Genomic DNA, 22,997 nt, shown 5'->3' on the forward strand with positions numbered 1-22,997 from the left:
GAAAGATGGGGCTTTCTCGTCCCATAAAGAGCGACAGTCTCAGAATATGGTGCTTTGTCCTAAAACAACAGGTCCAGAGGACACACGCAGAAGAAACACATGTATTTTTAAACAAATATATTCAAATAGCTCTCAAAACTACTTAACCTTCAAAGCAGTCTTTCAAAGACAATCTCCGCAGACATGACAATGAACATTTCTGTTCTTTTGAAACACAGCTTGACATTCGTGTGGAGGTGTAACTGGTCCAAATCGGCTTAATTAGCATTCGTTGGATGAGTTCTAAAGTCTGGCACTGAGCCAGGTACTCCAAATGACGCCGATGCAGGTCCCAGCATCCTTCTGACAGGGCTGCACAGCTAGTGACTGGCAGGAGCCAGCTTCCCGGTCACAGCTCTAAATGAGAGCACTCCGACTCTAGTCTTGTAGTGGCTCAACTCAGAACGAATCAGAATTAGATCTAAGTATTTTCCTACAGTCTAACTAAAGTCAACCTGCAAGACAACAATTACAAATATATAGGAGGGTTAAATCAATTGGCGTGGTTACAAAATTGGAGAAACCTCTCTAAATAAGATATCAAAATATGGTATTGTTTCCTGACATGTCCGCCTCCATCTCACACACTTCTGAAGGTGATGTTTCCATCTCTCTAACTCTCCCGAAGTATGCTATCCTCTTCTACTTACACCACGTCAAAATGGCAGTTTGTGCATCCTTGAGAGATGTAAATCATGTGCCTTTAAAGTGTATTTTGTGTTTGGGAAACAGAAATGTGAAGGGACAAGAATCAGGGTAGTGGGGACGATGGAGTAAGGTTTCCCAGTGAAATTTCTTGGTACAACTTCCCCAGCCCTGTTCTCACCAATGCAGGTTAACCTTCTGACTTGACTTCCCTGTCCTGAACTTAAGTGGTCCTTCCCACGTCACTGTTCTTGATGGGCTCTTTTTGCAGGGCCTCTCAGAAGACTAGGGCAAGAGTATTACTGAGAGAACTTACCTGTAGCCACTCACCGTGGCAGACACCTGCTTAAACACGCATTGCTGGAACGAGCCCACACACAGGACATGGAATGCTAATCGCGATACTTTTGACTTATTCTCAAACGAGCGGGCATCAAAATGTTTGTGGAAAAATTCCATTATCTTTTAGTTCCATCTTTTCCACAAACCTTTTGACACCCCTATATTTGATATCAAAGATTCCCAATCAATCACCTTGATTTTTTTCAGCGTCTTCTACAGAACCAATGTATTTAGTAGATACTTGATGGCTATCTAGTGAAGGGTCCAATGCGTAACCTAAACAGAGAAAGTACAGTTAATTCTACTTAAAATTCATTTTTTATTCTTAGTATACAGATACATTCATTTCACAGTTTCCATCCCACATCTAAAAAATAATAACTTTTCCCTCAATTTAGGACTAATCCCCCTTTCCTGAGCTATGTTTCTATTTAGAATAAGCCAGAGGTTCTGCTGCACTAGGAGAGAACCCAAGATTACGGCGCTATCTGATGGAACGGATGCAGCCCAAGGACATCACCCATCACTGACAGCTTCTCTGGCCAGGACTTCAAACACCCATCTTCTCATCCCTAAATGTTTACAAAACGTGTGCACACTAAACCTTAGCGAGCTTCCTTTTCTCTTTGGTAACAGACACGACAGGGTTTTGCTTATCTTAGCCTAAAGAAAATTTTAAAATAAAATAGAAGATACATAAATACATAAAATCTTGGTTCATTATTAGTTTGAAATGTCATGTTTAGTAGGAATGTTTTCTTTTGCCCCTTAATCTTAGAGTACCAATTTACTTCTTTATACAGCATTCTGAGTTTATATTTCTTTGGGAAAATATATAGGCAAGGACATTGGCTAGCATATGAATACATCCCTTCAACTCGTGAAAACATAGGTAGCTCCCTAGGAGGAGGGGCTGTAGCAGACATGGGAAAGCAAGTCTACCCACTGGTACTTGCTCACATCAGCTTTATTAACAATCCAGCATATCCATGAAAAACAGCTAGATCATGGATCTGTCTATGGCCTCAACACATGTGAGCACGCTCACGGGAGGCAGGAAAAGGAGGAGCCCAGGTCTTGTCAAAGGGCACATCCTAGTGGATGTACTTAACAGTTTTCTTCCCCATCAAGATGAAAGGGAGCTTCTCTCAGGGATCAGCAGCAACAGACCTGTCACCGAGCAACGTTTTCAAACACGCTAAGAATGGAGGGACTCAATCCCAACTTCCTGGCTTTTAGCTCAATTGTAGATCGTTTTTCCCCCAGCCTTAAAATAAGTTATTAGCCAGAGGAGAAGCTTGCTGGCAAAAAAGCAGCTTTGGAGTAGGCTCGCTGAAGTCACAGGTTCAAATCCTATGAGTTATCCTTTAGCTCTCTGATGTACAGAATAGTGTTCTGTACGTGACCCCCCCTCCCCCCCTAAAACAGTGGTTCTCAACCTTCCTAACGCGGCGAGGCGACCCTTCAATACAGTCCCTCATGTTGTGAGGACCCCATACGTGGGCAGACCAACCTGCAGACGGATGGAGGAGCAGTGTCTTGGTTCCTAAGACCACTGGAAATATGGTCTTAGGCGACTCCTCTGAAAGGGTCGTTTGATCCCCAAAGGGGTTCCCACAGGTTGAGAACCTCTGCCTTAAAGGGACTTTAATGAAGCTCATAAAAAGTTCGATGAACATTCTTTAAAAAAAATTCTCTAAAACCTTACTTTAAAGCTATTTACTTCTCTGTTAATAAGATTTACAGTTAATGTCCTATGACACTTATTACGAGGCCTGCCCATTGCTGGCAATGGACTTTGAGAAAATCCACTTCCTGGCACCCCAAAATTAAATGGTCCTTTTCAAACCCCAACAAGCTCTCAATACTTTCACAAGTATTACAGACACTGGCTCCCATCAATCTTTACACCTGAACACACATTACTAATCTAGATTAGTGGTTGTTCAAATGAAGTCATTTTAACAAAATTGTGACTACATACCAAGATACTACTAGGTAATATTTGATGAGTGTTTTACAAACACTACATTCCATTACCCTGCCATTTGAAATATAAAATAATTCATATTTGTGCAAGTGATTTTCGATACTTGAAACTTCAAAGATTAAACAGAAACTAAAGTTTTAAAAATTTTGTTCCAAACATGAGTGCCAACTACCTCTACTTTTACAGTCTATAAGGTTCATGTCATGTTCAGCACCAAAAAGATCCACAAAACTGTCTAACTAGGGTTCTGATCCCTCCCACATGATCCTTTTTGTTCTATGTTGGTTTATTTGAAGGTGAAAGCCTGAGAAAATGTTTTGTAAATTCTACTTCTAGACCTTAATTCTTTTTGTCTTAGCAGACTGTATAACACTGGGACTGTATTTTCACGGGACAGATCATGAATTTAGTTTGTCAGTTTAATTTGTAACACTGAAGCATCAGAAGTAACCGAAGAACGCCCTGCCCACAGACTAACATTCCTTTAGTTAAAACATTTCTATCTCAACCCCAAAATCGTACTTAGGATTTAAATTCTACCTCAAAAGTAGACTCTACATACACACCGTGTCTAGGGAAATGGGGAGAAGGCACAGAGGGGACGGGCTCTCCTCGGCTCTTAAGAACCGACCTCAATGCATCTGGCTGCGCTTTTATTACTGAGGAAAAGAATGCTCATGCTCTCCTCCTGTGCCGCACCGACTGTGGCAAAGTCTTTACTGTTAGCTGTCACCTCTCTGTGATCGCCCCATGTCAACACAGGTGACCAGGTGACAGGATTACTTTCCCCTTACGGAGAGAAGCAAACCAGTCTCCCCACAAGTCGGCCAGTAACAGAACAAGACCAAATTCTGGCACTACAAAATTCCAGGCCAATTAGTTTTCTACCAACCTGTCTCAAATCAGGGAATCTATCTGCGTTTTAGTTCTTAAATATTCACGCCTCTCTTTGTGACTTTCATTTTCTATTTTTGTGAAGTTAATGTGTGTTCTCCTCCCTTTACTTGTGTTATTTGAGGTCGGTTTACATGCCACATACCGACCTCCCATCTACTTTGCTCACTTACCTTCTCACAAAGCTTGTTCCAGTGTCAAGCGGTTCAGTGTGCCCGTCAATCTACTGATGTGATGGTACCACATCTGGGCACACTGGGTTGAAATGATCAGGGCCGACTGGCTGGTGGAACTACCAACCAGAACATTCTGAAGAACCTCTTTTAGAAGGGATTCCCAGCCCTGCACGCATGTTCACCTTCTTAGTCCCACATGTCCGAGAAGTATTACTGTTCACAATGAATTTGTAACTATTCCATTTTCTAATGTTCCTCAGTGATCAATAGAAAACATTTCAGAGACCAGATTGGAGAGACAAAGTACATAAAAGCCAAGTATAAGATAAACATAATCTGTTAACACTATCCTTTCATTATCAACTCCAACCGCACTCTGCAGGTCAGGGGCATTCAGTAACAAGTGCTCACTACACCGAGGACAGCAAAGAATACCGTATACACTGGAGTACAAGCCAAGTTTTTCAGCACATTTTTAATGCAGTTTTGGTGGTAAAATTAAGTGCTTCGGCTGATATTCGGGTCGGCTGATATTCCAGTATATACCGTATTCTGCTTTTAACCTCCCTGGCGGTAATCCCGAGTGTGTCTTGGGGGTAAATGTTAACTCTCAGAAGCAGTAACCCCGAGCCACACTCGGGATTACACTGCAGAGAAGTCCCTAACTGCTCCCCGGTCCAGCGGTGTCCTCGTTCTCTGCGGGCAGTGTCCCTGCAGAGGCAGAACTGGGCAGGAAATTCAAAACTGCAAGTCTAAAAGACACACACACACACACACACACACACACACACACACACACACAAAACAGTGATACAGTGTAACCTGTGAGGATTACATTGTATCAAAGCAAATCACATCAGATTTGTCCCTAGATCAGTCTCCAGTACCCTGCCTGCTGCCCTTTTACGGTCATTTGGAAATTTTTTGTTCATAGCATCAAAAATGTGTCACATTAGCATAAAAAGAGTTTTAGACCAGATGAATGACAGTGACTTAAAATTACTCGCAGAATTGTGTATTAAAGTTTATCATTCCTGAAATGTCTACTAGAGAGATTAAAATGAGTAATTTCTTAAGAATTACAGGCCTACAATATAAAACAGCAAATTTTATGCAAAACAATATACCGCTTTGGGTATAAAATTACTGACAAAATTAGACCACCAGGGAGGTTAAGATTACAGGTAATTTCCACTACTCAGAAATTTTTGTAGATTTAGAATGACATTTAAGACTACCAGCTCACCTTCCCATTTGTGAACTGTAAATATAGTCCCTACAGATATGTATAGATGTGTGTAAGAAAACACTATTATTTTTTGAAGAGTTACAGATTAATAAAATAAAAGAGCTAGAAGATAAAGCAGTTTCTCTCTCTCCCACACACCATGCGTCTAATAAGGCCAAGCTTGATCACCTTACCATAGGTGGCGAAAGTTCTCCTCTGCTGCTCAAACATAAAATCGTTGATATGAGCGGGCTCAGCATATCCAGAAAGCATATTTCTCGGGGCAGCCATCTGCTGTGTCCTAAAGGGGTTTTCTGGTCCAAACTGCAATGTGATAAGGAGAAGAGAGAGAGAAGGGTGGGGGGGAGAGATAGAGAGTTTAAATGTTGAGCATATGAAAGCTGTAATTCCCAGCATTTCCAACAATCAGCAGGGGCCAGCTAGCCGTTTGAGCACTTTTACACACAATTTAGTGCAAGGGGACAATGGCTGATTCGCACGGTTTGCCAGCCTGGGACAGAAAGAAAAGATCTCAGCTAAGTCTACACATGGCTATTTACATTTAAATAAGTTAAAAAACAACAATGATCGACCTGTACCCACCTCCCCCAGTGGACGAACAACAGAAACATGGGTGAAAATATGAAAATAAAATAATTATCATTTATCAGGGGTTTATGAGAATGGGAGGTTGGGGGTCGGGGAGAGAAAAAGGAGATGCTGGTACCAAGGGCCCAAGTAGAAAGAAAATGTTTCGAAAATGATGACAACATATGTACAAACGTGTTTGATACATTTGATGTATGGATTGTTATAAGAGCTGTAAAAGCCCCCAATAAAATGATTACAAACAACAACAAACGCTCCAAGGGCTCAGCGGCACATGTGGCTCTGGTGACCCCAGTTCCACCGGCACACAAAGTTCTACTCCACAGAGCTGGCTGTCCCAGCGGACGGGGAGCTGCTGCTGTTCCCCTGGGACGTCTCTGGTGGGCTAAGTGGTTAAGTCGTGGACTACTGGCTAAGAGACGGGAGGCTGACCCTGTCCAGGGGCATCTTGGAAGAATGGGTCTCGTGGTCTGCCTCTGAAAGTCAATCAAAACCCCCACGAAGCACTTCCACTCGGCACACAGGGAACTGGTTTGACATCACTTGTTCATATCTCAAGAGCCCCGATGGTTTAGTGGTTCGGCTGTTTGAAACTACCACCAGCTCCTTGGGAGAAAGATGAGGCTTTCCACTCCTGTGAACAGTTAACAGTCTTGGAAACCCACAGGGGCAAGTTCTGCCCTGTCCTATAAGGTCACTGTAAATTGGAACGGACTCAATGGCTGTTTGTTTTTCAAGTTCTGCCCTGTCCTATAAGGTCACTGTAAGTTGGAACGGACTCAATGGCTGTTTGTTTTTGTTTATATTAATACATGACATTGTGATCATGGAAAAGCACACGTTTCTCCTTCACTACATTATGAATTCCTCCAAAGTTTAGCTCAGGGAGGGTCCTTACCAGAGTTTTTGAAATATAGAAAGCACTCATGCAGCAAACAATCAGAGCCCGTGGGGGCAGAATAAGGAAAACAGATGACAACCATAAAAATGCTCGAGAAATTCTTACACAAAGACAATGCAAGTTTAAATAAAATTTCTCCACTCCGGAAACTCAGGCAATGGAAGTGTCACACAACATAGTAACAACAGTACTGGATACTTTGGGTTTCCAGAACCATGTTTCACATATTATCCAACTGGACACCTACAAAAATCTTGGCGAGTTAGAAGTATTCGGATTCTTATGTTACAAACAAAATAAAAGTCAAAGATGATGCATTTTACCTACCCGAGGGTTAGTAGCATTATGAACTGGTAGAATCAGGGCCAGACGAAAGCTATTCTAGCATTCGATCACATCCTAACAGCCTTTAAAAATATGCAATCCTAGACAGTCTCTAAAGGAAAAGCCACGAGGTAAAAGAACACCAGAATACATTATGCCAAGAGTTATTCACATAAAGCTATTACACAAACTACTAGAAAAAGCCAAGTCTTTTTTGTTTTGTTTTAAAATAGAGAATGAAACGAATTTTCTCCTTTGGACAGTGTGGAAGTAGACCAGATATTTCTACTTGAACGTCAGAACATCTGCTGTCATGAAGAAATATTCTAACATTAGTGGAACATCTAGGTCACTGCCATTAGAAACCACCTTTGCCAACAGAGATTACAGCTCTATAACAATAAATCTTCTCTTGACCAGCATACTGCTGTGCCTAGATATCCAACATGATACTATGCATGAAAACAGGAAGCTAAGTTTTTCTTTTTTGTTTTAGAAATATATTGACAGCTTTTACTTCTAGGCTAAAAAAAATCATTCCATTTAAAATATGTTTACATACAAAGACTTATAAACAAAACTTTTATTACTAATCACATACAAAGACTTATAAACAAAACTTTTATTACTAATCACTCTAAATTGTAAATGAGAGTTCATTTGAGACAGCGTTTCCCCAAGTGAGCGACACTGCCCCCTGGGGGAGGGGGAGCACTGGAAAGATCCAGGGAGCTGCAAAAGCAGGTGCCTACCTTTTATCTTATATGATGGGCTATATAGAGTACACGTTTTTAATTGCCAGGGAGCACTGAGTCATTTCCTAGCTGCTATCCCTGCTCTCATCCTCAAAGCAAATTTTTTTGGGGGGTGGGGGAACAGTACCCTCAAATAATAAAAGGCTCCGTTGCATTGGCTGTTGCTCCAATCACATTCTCAAGTACAAATCATTGTGCTTACAGGTAGTCTCCCCTTTTTACAAAGGTGCTTATTGTTTCCATAGTTATATTTTCTTTACAACGTATACAATTTCTTCTATAGGATCTGCAGACTGAACTAGCCCCATCTTTAAGAAATATTCTCACTTTTAGAGAAAAGTATGATTCTGATATGAATAAAATTATATATTAAAAGATACATATCTGTTATACCTGATATTATTTCTAAAGCAAACTAAAACTTTTAGTGTCCTTTGGTACAGATCTTTGAGCTAAGACCATAAAAAATCCCCTGGTATAGGCAGTTGGGGAGAAGATCCATCTCCTGCTGACACTCTTCAGCACTGTGGGAGCTGCCCTCCAAGATGCTGTTCTTCAGCAGGATGCAGCTCGTCACCATTAGGCTAAATATGTCTCCCGGAAGCTCCTGGTCTCCGTGAATATCAACGCTCTTACTCTCGGCTAATCATTAAAAAGCAAAACAAAGCACCTGAAAGGGGGGTCTCAAAAAGTTCTACTTTTTAATTCTATTTTCCCATCAACTTTTAAAAGCCTCTTCATATAAAAAACAAGACCAACCCAAAACAACAACAAAAACTCAGGTTGATTTCCAACTACCTACAGTCAAGTTCAGGAGCTGACTAAATCTGAGAATATATTTGTACACTCAAGCGATTTTTTAAAGACACACACGCAGTTAATTAGATATTTGTAGTTAACAACTTTTAGCTAAAACTTGATGCTGACGCACACCACTGTCAATTACCATTGAAATTTCCCTGTATAAAGTAAACACATTTAAATACTAATTTACAACACTGCAACCAAAAGAATGCATGCTGTCCCTGGGTGTGGGAAGAAAAATCTGTTACATCGTTCACCTGAACCAAGGTACAATTTATTTATAGTCAGAAGAAAACCACTTTTAAAAATTTGTAAAGACATTAATTGATAAACCTAAGAGATCTGCAGTTTCTAGGGCAGTGCTTTTCTCAGATTTTCAGAAGGGAGAGAGCCTGAGCCTGATGCTTGAGACTCTGGGTCTTGGTAGAACAGCATATTTTAAAATCACAGAAATAGAAAAAAACTCTACTACAGTAGACACTGACTATCTGAATCAAAACCATACACTCACATACAGAAAGCAAACAAAACCAAGTTATTGAACTAGTAATCATACTATACTTAAATTATTAATAAGGTATTGAACTAGTAATCATATCACACTTAAATTATTAATAAGGTTTTCATTAATATTTACTGCATCCATCAATGTTTTTAAAGATTACAAAATCTAAAGCTAGCAGAATCTATTGCTTAGCTTAATTATCTCCTATAAATTTAAAGCAGGTGATCACAATTCACTTTTATTGGGGTCATACCTAAAATGTGTAAGAGACACAGAGTGTAAGTCTTCCTGGTATAAGAAAAAATTTACTAGCACTTGGTTCCAATCACTTTGAGCCTTATTGTCCTCCTCAATAAAATAAAAGAGCTCAATTATGTGATTTCGAAAGTCCATTCTAGCACATTAATATGAGTTTCTTTAGCCAGTTCTTTAAAAGCAATTGGAATTTTTTCCTTGCTTAACTTAATTTTTTTGTTTTTCAGTTCCTAGACGTGTTATTATTCTAAGGAAGTGAGAATTCTTCCTGAGACCTGCAGGTTTTATGTGAATCTGGGCAGGTGAAATGCATTCTTTTCTAGGTGACCCCAAAACAACAGAGTGAAATGGAAAACAACGGCTATTGCATCTTCCAATCCCCCTATAAATTGGGAAAGCTTATTTGGATAATGAGGTAGACAATTTAAGAAAAGTTCTTGTTGGGAAGGGAAACAACAGCTTATAAAATAAAACGACCAATTCATGTTGTTAAACCTGAATTACACTATTTCAAATACTAATTCTTTCCACGAAATTTTTATATCCTTCAACCCAAATACAGTCTTTCCTCAAGTTTGTGCAGTACTTTAGAGGCATTATAGCAAATAGGCTGGTCTCTGTATTGAAAAAAAAAAATCAAAGAAATTCAACTCCCTGGCAATTGAGTTGGTTCCCATGCATAGCAACCCTGTATGGGGCTTTCTGAGGTTGTCAATGTTTATGGGGCAGATGGCTCCTCTGTCTCCTGTAGACCAAGGACCTGTGATTAGCAGTCTAACACTTCCTCACTACTGACACCAAGGCTCCTTTGTTTCAAAGAAGGGGCTCTCAAAAGATGAAAACTTTAATTTAATGTAACAAAGTACCTAGTAACACCTTGGCTAGCCTGCCAGATTATTCAGATTCTAGTCAATTATCATGTCTTAGCCTAGTAATCTGACAATGAGGAAAAAGATAATTTTTCTTTTAAGTCACATTACACTTTTCTTAAGTTGTCAACAAGCATCGGCTATATTCCTAACGAATTAGTTTCTATATTTAATGTGGGGCTCCTCACAGAAAAAAGAACAGAACATCACAGGATCTCATTCCATAAGGAGAATGAGAGGCCTCCTGCCTCATCAACATCACCACACACACATACATACATACACACATACACACACCTACCCACCCACCTACCCTGTTAACTGACCTCTTCCTGAGAGATTGTATAAACTGCAATTAGACAACAATGCATTCGTTAAGCATAGAGTTTTAACAGTTTTGGGAAAACAGACTTCCTGTGAACTTGATAGGAATGTGTTTAGACCAGAACTTCCACCACCTCATTTCCAAATGTCCTCAGTTTCTAATTCAGTGGCCCCATTTTACTGACGTTCTTTTCATTAAAGGCAAACAAAGTCAAATCACAACAGCTCATGAAGAATGTACCCTCTGTAACTTCTCTCCAGTGTGCTTGCTAAATGGTGCCAAGGGACACAGTGGCAGCCTACAGTTTTCCAGGCTAGAAGGATTTAAGAAATAACGGAATGAAGAAGGTGCTGCAATCTCGAGCATGAGGAAGATTCTGTGTACCGCACACCCACAGAACAGCTGGAGCACTGTCTGAACACAAGCACTGGCTTCCTGGGCTGTGAGAAACATTTCCACTGCCACCTCTTTACCGACCAGGAAAACCTACCGTATATACTCGAATATAAGCCGACCCGAGTATAAAGCCGAGGTACCTAATCATTACCTGGGAAACCAGAAAAACTGATCGACTCAAGTATAAGCCTAGGGTTGAAAATGCAGAAGCTATTGGTGAGTTTCAATAATCAAAACAAATGAAAATAAAATTACTAAAACTTGAGACATCAGTGGGGTAATGTATTTAAATATTTATTTTAAATAAAAAACATAAATAAAAGGACAAGTCACTTAACATTAGTAAACCAGCACAGTATGTGAAAAATAGGTTCAACAAAAACAAGACGGTATCAAAAGAGAAAAAAATGATTAGGCAAAGACTGTACAGATGTGCTTTATACAATTGATGTATGTATATGTATGAACTGTGAAAAGAATTGTATGAGCCCCAATAAATTGTTAAAAACAAACAAACAAACAAAAAAAACAAGACGGTATCAACAATGATACCTTAAGAGTACTATTCCCTGAGCTCAATCAGCAACCAAGCTAAAATGGAAAGAGTTAAAATCCTTCAAAACTGGATTCATCATCATCCTCCGTATCCCAATGCAGAGCTTCAGCTGGTGTGAGGTCATCATAGATGCTGTCCTCACTGAGATCGCTGTCATCACCATCACTGCTGTCATTTTCATACAAAGTGCAGTCTTCACTGCCATCCATAGCATTGCTAATACTACATTTCTGGAAGGCACGTCGCACCATGTCTTCTGGAATGTCTTCCCATGCATCTCAAACCCACTTTGCTATTAACTCTATGTCGGGCTTCATGAGATTTCCTCCTTTTGTTAGTCAGGCTTGACCAAATGACATCCATTCATGCCACATCCTTCGCACACGGTCTTTAAAAGGCTTATTCAAAGATACACGTCATAGAATGGCTCTGATTGGTTAGATGTGAGTAAACAAACATTCAAAGCCCTGCAGTGTCAGCAGGGCTTTGAATTAACAGCAGAGAAACAGCAGTCACCTGTGAGATAATGGGCACTCCTCCCGTTACCTGGGGGGAGGGGGAACAGCGAGATGTTACACCTTGCTGGGGTACCACTGACCCGTGTATAATAAGCTGAACCCCAGCTTTTCAGCACACTTTTTGTGCTGAAAAACTTGGCTTATACAAGAGTATATACAGTAGGTTGGCATATGTGATAATAACTCTGGGACTAGTATTAAGAGAAATCTTAAAGACGATACATTAATGTGCTAAAAAATGAGAATGACTTTTATTTTCCATTAAGATGCAGTAAGACACAGCTCTTCAGTTCCATCTTCAATGTACTGCTGACAGAACCTGCGAATTCGAGCCTCAGTCTTTTGTTTTATTAATACCATTCCCTGTTCTCTATTCTTGTCAATCATGTATTTCATTTCCTTTTTATAAGGCAACATGTCTAAAAATGCAATCTCTTCTACAGAGAATGGACAGTCTCCACTGTTTCCGGGTACTGTCCCATTCCCTTTTTATCATTAGAAGGGAAAAAATTGCACTAACTGTATTGCTTAGAGCTGGCATTCAACACCGTTGTTCCCAGCAGCATCCAGGTCAGTGTGACATCTTATTTTAGTGCTTAATTAGCATACTGGTATTTGTAACTAGAAGTTACATAACCTACTATATACTGTTGATGCTAATAAGTAACAGCCTCCCTGGATGATTACTTTATAATAATATTTCCTCATCAATGCTCAGAGGGAAGTGTTAAAACTAAGCTCACATGAAGAATTTATATTTTAGGAATGTTTTCTTCTCTAGCCATATAACTCCACATATCCACTGTTTGTATGAAGGTTTTAAAAACAAAGATAGTCGATTTTAAAAAGTATTCTCACATAAACTTTCTATGTCAACTTTTGGAGAATAGAAGGCTACTTTCTAAAAAGGTTAACAATATAGTTTTGAGGAGAAAACTTAAAACCTCTAATTTTATTATGGCACAAGCGGAGCCTTAAGTCTACTGAACATCCTTACCTCAGGAGCAAACATGGTCTCATAGGAAGGATTGTACTGAACTTCTTTGACAGCAGGGTCAAGGTGAACTCCAGTCTCCAAATCTTCCTAAAAGAAAAGCAAATGCACATGAAAGATATGACTCACTACTGCCATCACGTCGATTCTGACTCATAACGACCTTATTAGACAGGGTAGAATTGTCCCATGTAGATTTACAAGGCTGTAACTCTTTATGACAGTAGAAAGCTTCGTCTTTATCCCGCAGAGTGGCTGGTAGTTTTGAACTGCCGAACTTGTGATTAGCAGCCCAATGTGTAACCCACTACAGCACCAGGGCTCCCATGAAGATATGACAGTGATATATAATTTTCAGTTACATTCAAGTTATACCAACCATTTTTATCACAAATCTTACAATTAGTCTAATTGTACCATAAGATCAATAATTCTAAAAAAGAGTCATAAGACCAAGCCAATTGCTGTCAAGTTGGTTCCAACACATGACCACCCATGTGCTGCAGAGTAGAACGACACTCTCGAGGGGCTGCAAAGCCATGATCTTTGGGTATCCAATTGCCAGGCCTTTCTTCCAAAGTGCCTCTGGTGGATTCAAACTGCAAACCTTTTGGCGATATATGTATTTCTAAAAGGTTAGCATGCGTATCAGCCTCTCCCCCTCCCTTTCAAAATACTATCTAAACAAATGAAGGATTTCTAAATTAAGCTAACAAAATCTTACTAGATTCCAATTTTCCTTTTTTAAAATATTGAGGACCTGCTCCTCAGGTTTTTAATTCAGAAGTTGTACTCCCTTTTAGTCAACAAATCTTACTGCCTCTGTACAAGGACTGACCCTGGTGTGGGTCTGCACGGTAAACAAAAGGAAATGGCGGTGTCTGCATCTCCTATGTCTAAAATCCTATATGATTTACATCAACACTTCTATCTTCTTAAGCTCACCCCCAGCTTAACAAACATCACAATTTCATTGCACCCACTGCTTCACATAACTCCAGCAGTTACAAATATGATGAAGATTTCCACATTGATATCCCTAACCTAGACCTCCACTACTTGTCTGTCAGTGTGTTGCATTGGGATGGCTTGTGTGTTTCTGGAAGATTATCCAAAGGGAATACATTTCAGCGGACCTTCCAGACCAGGCGTCCTCAAACTGCGGCCCACAGGCCGCATGTGGCCCGCCGAGGACATTTATCTGGCCCGCCAGGTGTTTATGCCCCGTTTATTTTTTTACTTCAAAATATGTGCAGTGTGTATAGGGATTTGTTCATAGTATTTTTTTATACTATAGGCTGGTCCTCCAACGGGTCTGAGGGACAGTGAACTGGACCCCTGTTTAACAAGTTTGAGGACCCCTGTTCCACACAAAGAATAGACAAGAAGAAGGCATACCCTGCCCATATGGGAGGAAGTAGCGGTGAAAACCTTATGCACAGCACTGAAACCCCGCCATACTGAAGGTCTCATGAGTAGGAACGGAACATTGTAGGAAATAGTGTCTCAAGACAGGACCCTGGGGTTAAAGGCACTGCCAGGTGATTGCAGAAGTGCTGCTTTCTTAAAGTCGAGAGGACCACGGTGACATGAATGGAGTGGCTGCAGCAATGGGCTCAAGCACAGGAACAATTGTGAGGATGGTGCAGGGCTGGGCAGGGTTGATTCTATTGTGCCTGGGGTCACCAAGGGTCAAACTGGATGACACTTAACAACCACCCCCTGGACCTCCAAACTACATCCACAAGGGAACATCTGATCCTTTCTTCCTCCGTGCCTCCTTCCTGCCATTCCATCCTTATGGTTCATCAGGCCAAAATTTTGGAGTTATCCATCCCTGACTACCACGCCTTTCACATTCTTTATGCAACCGATCAACAAATCCTGCCAGGTTTACCATACCCAGAATCCAACCACTTCTGCCTCCTCTCAGCGTCACCTCCGCCTAAGCTATCATCACACACTTCATTGTCGCAATAGCCTTTGATCTGCCCCCTAACGTCAGTCCTCATCCTCCATGAAGGTGATGACAGTGATGTTGGACAAGCAAAGCCACTGACAAATGAAAGTATGGTAAAGTCAAGGCCAGCTGATGACTTAGAATGAGGAAACTGCCAAGAACAATTACACCAGAGGCACAGTCACGGTCCTGTTCCACAATTTTACCGCGGGCAACACACCTGAGTCCTGGGGCTGCAGGGGTAAGTGCTCGTGAACTCACCCTGTGGCTCCACAGGAGAAAGAGGGTGACAGACGACCCTCTGGGCTGTTCTCCACGGTCACAGGGACTGCTGGGCAATGAAAATGCCCTGCACAACACTGTGCCTGGCCACCACCCCAAGGCAAGGGCTTCCCTACTTCTCCAAGACCCCCTGACACCCCACTTCTCTAGTTTCCAACCTTCTCAAGACCTGTTAGGATCGACATGGAGAGCTGCCTCATGACTGTCGTCATCGGATGCCCCACAGCATCAAACACTGTGCCGTGACCCAACAGATCACATCACTGCCTTGGACTCCAGGTTCACTACTGAACCAGGCACCATGTCGTGCTGATTCTACCTCTGCACTATTTAGCCAGCAGCCCTCTTCCGCTCTCCCTTCTCTATATCCCCGAGACCCCTGTCCTAGCTGAGCGGCATTCCCTCTTGCCTGGTTTATTATATTTAGTATACCCCTACTTCAGCCATCTAGGGAGAGCTGGTGGCATAATGAGTTACACAGCGAGCAAGGTGCGTAGTTCGAGGCCATCAGCAGCTTCCCAAGGGGGAAAGATGTAGATCGCCCCTAAAGACCGGCAGCCTCAGAAACCCTAGGGAGCGGTTCTACTGTCTGTCCTTCCAACTCTATAGCAATGCTTCTTTTAAAGCCATATTTGACAAATGGCTGGTTTTTAAAGATACCAAGCACTTGCGTGCTTTCTGTGCCTTTGATAACGCTATGTTATGTTACATTCCCTTTATTTCTTACTCATGTATCCTTATTACCTGATGTCATCTTTTTTCTCTGATACCTTTTCCCTCCCGCCTCATCAAAACCGTGTTTTTCATCCATAGTTCTAAGGAAAATGGCATCCAATTCTCTATAGAACTTGTCATACAATCGTATTTGTTTCATATAACTTTTATTTATATCTTTACATCTTCGTTGCTTAGTAGAGTACAGGGCACTGCATATGCATTCAATATTTGTTAAATTAAATTTTAAAAAGGAAAGGAAAACCCATGGAGAAATGAAACAGAATGAAGGCTCAACAAAAGTCCCTGAATCTAGCAATTATGTCCTGAACAACTTTGCCTTAGCAAAACGGTAGCAGGATTGAGCATGGGAAATGGTTGCAAGGGGCAGCAATGTAACTGAGACATACTAATAAATAATGTAACTGAGAAATAAAATAAGAAAAACAAGGCAGTGATATTTTTTACTCTTTGAAGACATTTGGAAGCAGGAACAAAAGATAGAGGGTGTCAAGAGTAAAGACTTTCCAGGCTAAAATTAGTTTATTATCCTCCCCTCAAGAAAAGACTAAGTCAGAGACTAAATCAATCACCGCCTGGACTGGAAGAAAGAGGCCAACAGAGAAACACATGGCACAAAGGAGGACATAAACAAGTCAGGGGAGTCACTGTCTGGTGATGCAGTGGTTACATGTTGGACTTCAAATCACAAGGTCAGCAGTTTGAAACCGAAAGTCATTCCACAGGAGAAAAACGAGGCTTGCTACTCCCGCTGACGCACAGGGGCAGTTCTATCCTGCATACTGGGTTGCTCTGAGGCAGAACTGACTCAATGGCAGTGAGTTTGGGGTTTGGGGGGCAGTCCTGGTGGTACAGTGGATCATTCACTGGACTGCCAACTTCCAGGTTGGCAGTTTATGTGCACAGCTGTTCCACACCAGAAAGTTGTAGCAGTCTGCTGCAGCCTCGGGAACCACAGCCTGGGTGCTGTACGGTGGGGTGGCTGTGAGTCTGAATGGAATCACAGGCAATGGGTACTGAGTATATGGATATCCTGGAAGAGGGGGGTGGGCTACATGTCAAACACACTTGGGACATTCACTGTGAGTAGAGACCTCTGAGACGAGGAAGAGATGACTGAGGTAAGACAGAGGAATGGGTAAGAGCTATTTGGAGACCACGAGAGATGTTGAGAGGGCAAGCTCATCTTTGTGTAAGGGGCACTGTACCTGCGGAAAGCAAGTATGGCAGAAAATGCGCGTACTTGCTCATTCAAGAAAGAAGAACTTGAAAAAAATTCACAGAAAATGGAATAAAAGGGAATGGAATTTTCCCATGAACTTTCTGACTGTACTCTGTGCACGACACTCTTCTAGGCCAATATTACAGACAACGACCCTGACCTCGGGGAGCCTACAGTCTCTTGGGAGAGACAGGGGAAACCAATGTGAACAGTAAGTGACGCAGATTGCCAGAAGGGTAAAGAGAAGGTGGGAGAAAAGGGGAACCAATCACAAGGATCTGCCTACAACCCCCTCCCGGGGGGACAGACAACAGAAAAGTGGTTGAAGGGAGACGTCGGACAGCTTAAGACATAAAACAGTAATGATTTATAAATTATCAAGGGTTTTCAGTTGATGCTGAATCATTTTCAACTCAAGGTGATGTCATGTAGTCCCAATAAATCTGTGCCTCACAGGGTTTTTAAAAGACCTTCCCCAGACCTTTCTCCTAAGGTGTCCCTGGGTGAACCTGCACTGACAGACAGCCTTGTGGTAGCCGTCAAATGAGTGCACGGCCATTTGCACCAGCCAACGGAGTCGGTCCCACCAAAAAGTAGCCAATGACACTACTGTTCTGTACCAGGACAAGACGCTGTCTTATACAGTCCTTACAACACTTCTTTAAGTAGTAGGAAGATTCACCACTCACCCTGAACCCAATGCCACCGAGTTTATCCCAACTCACAGTGACCCTATAGAGCAGCCGTTCTTAACCTGTGGGTCGTGACCTCTTTGGGGTCGTACAACCCTTTCACAGGGGTCGCCTAAGACCATCAGAAAACACACAAATATTTCACAATATATAATTACATATTGTTCTGTGATTAATCACTATGCTTTAATTATGTTCAATTTGTAACAAAGAAAATACATCCTGCATATCAGATATTTATATTATGATTCCTAACAGCAGCAAAATTAGAGTGATGAAGTAGCAATGAAAAAAATTTTATGGTTGTGGGGGTCACCACAACATGAGGAACTGTCTTAAAGCCACGTTAGAAGGCTGGGAACCACTGCTCTAGAGGGTTTCTGAGGCTGTATATCTTTATGGGAACAGAGAGCCTCATCTTTCTTCGGAGGTGTGACTAATGGGTTTGAACAACCAACCTTATGATTAGTGGTCCAAGAGCACCGGCACTATGAGTTGGAATGGGATTCAATGGCACTGAGAAAGGAGTAGCAATAAACGTGAAGGGGAGGAATGTAAGATGACCACAATGAACTACGCTAATAATAGACACCAACAGCAAAAAACAAGAAGCTCTGACATCCTAACTTAGATGCATCAGAGTTCTTAGCTGCTACCAACAGAAATCCTTACAAGCCGATTATGCACAATGAGTATTAATTAAATCCTTGGTTCCTCTTAAAATTGGAGACTCAGCTTTGAGAAATGAGACACAGGGTGAGTCACAATGCAAAAGCAATCACATCACAGAACCCATCAAGATAAGACCATCAAGGTAAGACAAAAGTGTGGTGCTCCTGGATGGTGTAACTGAGCTGCTTCAGCTGCCACTGGGTGTTGCTGTTGACATAAGGGCCCCCAAGTACGCCAGGATCGCAAGCACGGGCCTCCACTGCGGTCACGTCACCGTCTCCTGAAATAGTCTCTTCCCCGTTTCCTTGTGGACTAAATCCAGATTAGAAAGGCTGGGTGGCTACAGCTGTTTGGAAGAAGCCGAGTTATTGACATTCCTAAGCCACAACTTTCTTGGGGACGGGGAGAGTGGGGCAAGGGGCAGGAAGGGTTATTGTGCACATTTTGACACTTAAGGACGTTCAGGTGCTAGGCTGCCCCCCTCCACCAAACTGCATCTACTTACCACCTTAGAATGCACACTGATCACAGACGCTTACTTTTTGGACCCTGTAGTAAACCCACCATGAATTGCTTAGGATCTCCTCACTTGCCAAGTACATTAAACACACACGCACAAAAAAAAGTTAAATGCTTCTCTGTCTTGCTATCAACTTCTAATAACAAACACTTAAAATAGATGCTTAAAATAATGACTTGGACAAATTCACACCTCCTGAGTGATTCTTTTTAAAATTTTATTTATTTTCTTTTAAAACTCATTTTATTGGGGGTTCGTACAACTCTTATCACAATTTATACATCAATCCATTGTGTCAAGCACTTTTGTGCATTTATTTGTTGCCCACATCACTCTCAAAAGGTTTGCTTTCTACTTGAGCCCTTGGAATCAGCTCATTTTAGCCCCCCTCCCTCACGAACCCTTGATAATTTATAAATCATTACTATTTTGTTATGTCCTTAGGCTGTCCGACGTCTCCCTTCACCCACTTTTCTGTTGTCTGTCCCCCAGGGAGGGGGTTGTAGGCAGATCCTTGTGATCGGTTCCCCTTTTCTCCCACCTTCTCTTTACCCTTCTAGTATGGCTACTCTTATTATTGGTGCTGAGGAGTTTATCTGTCCTGGATTCCCTGTGTTTCCAGTTCTTATCTGTACCAGTGTCCATCCTCTGGTCTAGCTGGATTTGTAGGTAGAATTTGGATCATGATAGTCGGGGGTGGGGGCGGAAAGGAAGCAGTAAAGAACTAGGGGAAAGTTGTACGTTTCATCGGTGCTATACTGCACCCTGACTGGCTCATCTCCTCCCCGAGACCCTTCTGTAAGGGGATATCTACTTGCCTACAGATGGGCTTTGGGTCTCTACACCACACTCCCTCTCATTCACAATTATATGATTTTTTTTGTTATTCTTTGATGCCTAATACCTGATTCTAGACACCTTTTGATCACACAGGCTGGTGTGCTTCTTCCATGTGGGCTTTGTTGCTTCTGAGCTAGATGGCCACATGTTTACCTTCAAGCCTTTAAGACCCCAGACGCTCTATCTTTTGATAGCTGGGCACCATCAGTTTTCTTTGCCACCTTTGCTTATGCTCTCACTTTTTCTTTTCCTTCTGTGATCACATAGGGAAGGTGAGCACCATAGAATGCCAGTTTAATAGAGCAAAGTGTTCTCACATTGAGGGAGTACTTGAGTAGAGGTCCAATGTCTATCTGCTACCTTAATACTTAGCCTATAAATATATGTACATAGATCTATTTCCCCATCATATATATATATTTGCATATATACATGCCTTTATTTAGACCTCTATAAATGCCCTTTGCCTCCTACTTCTTTCCGCTATTCCTTTTACTTTCCTCTTGTCCCACTATCATGCTCAGCCTTCGTTTGGGTTTCAGTAATTCCTCTCCGTTACATTGCCCTTGATCAAGCCCTACCAGGCCTTCTACACCCTCCTCGCCATTGATTTTGGATCGCTTGTTATTCTCTTGTCCCTGGGTTTGTTAACACTTCCTTTTCCCTGCCTCCCCCTCTCCCATGTCCCCCCCCCCTCACCCGAATCATTGGTCCTGTTGTTTTATCCTCCAGATTGTTTATCCAGCCTATCTTATCTAGATAGACCCGCAGGGATAATAATATACACACAAAAAAACAAGACAGAGCAAAACAAAGTAACACAAGAAAACAAAACAACAACAAAAAATCAATGATGAAAAAAAAAAGCCTGTAAACAGTTCAAGGTCTGTTTGTTGACCTTTAGGAGTGTTTTCCAGTTGAATCTAATGGGGTGCCATACCCTGGGCTCAAAGTCTATTTTCAGGACTTCTTTGCTCTGCCCCCCTTGCTGTTCTGTTGTTCACCCTTTAAGTGTTTTGCCTCGGTGTGGTGGGGTCAGTTTGGGCACAATTCTTGCACTGTGTCTCCATTGTTGTCCCCCCATAGCACTATGGGTTAGTGAGGGATGTCGTGTCTCAGAATGGCGCCGGCCATATGGTCCTCTCTGTGCATTGGCTGCTCTGAGCAGGGATATTGTCCTCAGGGCTTGGTGGGTCAGGATGTGCTCCACTCTCTCTTCCTCCCCCTTTATTTGCTCCCCTCTGCTCTGATCAGACATGTCCCTCTCCCTGAGCTATAGCTTCAGTGCTGTCCTCTGAAGTGAACTCCTCTGGGGGAAGGCGGGACTGTTCATGTAGTTGGGATTTAGGGCGGCCCCTCAGATGTCTCTATTGGTTCCCTGCTTCATACTGGTATGATTCTTACAGTTTCTAGAACCACTTTATATATCATTTTACCAGATTTTTCTGATGATTAAATGTATTCTAAATTTGAATAATTTCAAACAGAATGCTATTAGACATCAGATTTTCAATGCAAAGTACAACTTATAAAGTAATTCTCTTTATAAGTGACAGTAGCAACTAATAAAAAAATATAAATTGGTTCCAGTCTCAGGCTTCTGCTAAAATTACTGGCAAATTGAATAACCCTTCAGAAAGAGACGAGTTGTTAATTTTACATTTAATTACTAAAACTTGGACAATACCACAAGCTTGCTTTAATACTCATGGGGAGTTCAATATCAATTAGGCATGCAATTGGAATTACCACAGAATTACTAGGGATTTCTAGGCAGTTTTAATTATCCCTAAAAATTTAATGTAGTAAGTAGGTGGATATCCTAGGAATCAGATTAGTTTATCTTTTGTTGATTTAAAATAATTTTGAGAATAAAATTAAGTAGCATTTAAAAAATCCTTTTATTGATTCAAAGTATTTGAGATGAAACTAATATTCACTTTTAAATCCTTTCATATCTTAAAAATGTAGAGGAAAGGCATGAGCAGGAGCACTGCTGTGGTGGAGAAGGACAGGAGCAGGAGCACTGCTGTGGTGGAGCAGATAGGAGCAGGAGCACTGCTGTGGTGGAGAAGGGCAGGAGCAGGAGCACTGCTGTGGTGGAGAAGATAGAAGCAGGAGCACTGCTGTGGTGGAGCAGGGCAGGAGCAGGAGCACTGCTGTGGTGGAGAAGGACAGGAGCAGGAGCACTGCTGTGGTGGAGAAGGACATGAGCAGGAGCACTGCTGTGGTGGAGCAGGACAGGAGCAGGAGCACTGCTGTGGTGGAGAAGGACATGAGCAGGAGCACTGCTGTGGTGGAGCAGGACAGGAGCAGGAGCACTGCTGTGGTGGAGAAGACAGGAACAGGAGCACTGCTGTGGTGGAGAAGGACATGAGCAGGAGCACTGCTGTGGTGGAGAAGGGCAGGAGCAGGAGCACTGCTGTGGTGGAGAAGATAGGAGCAGGAGCACTGCTGTGGTGGAGCAGGGCAGGAGCAGGAGCACTGCTGTGGTGGAGAAGGACAGGAGCAGGAGCACTGCTGTGGTGGAGCAGGACAGGAGCAGGAGCACTGCTGTGGTGGAGAAGGACATGAGCAGGAGCACTGCTGTGGTGGAGAAGGACAGGAGCAGGAGCACTGCTGTGGTGGAGCAGGACAGGAGCAGGAGCACTGCTGTGGTGGAGAAGGACATGAGCAGGAGCACTGCTGTGGTGGAGAAGGACAGGAGCAGGAGCATTGCTGTGGTGGAGAAGACAGGAACAGGAGCACTGCTGTGGTGGAGAAGGACATGAGCAGGAGCACTGCTGTGGTGGAGAAGACATGAGCAGGAGCACTGCTGTGGTGGAGCAGGACAGGAGCAGGAGCACTGCTGTGGTGGAGCAGGACAGGAGCAGGAGCACTGCTGTGGTGGAGAAGACAGGAGCAGGAGCACTGCTGTGGTGGAGCAGGACAGGAGCAGGAGCACTGCTG

General features: G+C 42.3%; 1 protein-coding gene across 1 annotated transcript in view; it reads right to left on the reverse strand.

Moving 5' to 3' along the window:
- Positions 1 to 22,997, reverse strand: part of CDC40 (cell division cycle 40) — a 56,255-nt gene that overhangs the window by 20,928 nt on the left and 12,330 nt on the right. Inside the window, exons 2-4 of the mRNA XM_075554678.1 lie at positions 13,129 to 13,215; positions 5,509 to 5,638; positions 1,219 to 1,302 (exon numbers count right to left, since the gene is read on the reverse strand). Of these exons, the coding sequence (XP_075410793.1) occupies positions 1,219 to 1,302; positions 5,509 to 5,638; positions 13,129 to 13,215 (301 nt within the window). The remainder of the gene's footprint in view (positions 1 to 1,218; positions 1,303 to 5,508; positions 5,639 to 13,128; positions 13,216 to 22,997) is intronic.

Source organism: Tenrec ecaudatus, chromosome 7 (assembly GCF_050624435.1).
Source record: "Tenrec ecaudatus isolate mTenEca1 chromosome 7, mTenEca1.hap1, whole genome shotgun sequence".
NCBI classification, from domain to species: Eukaryota; Metazoa; Chordata; class Mammalia; order Afrosoricida; family Tenrecidae; genus Tenrec; species Tenrec ecaudatus.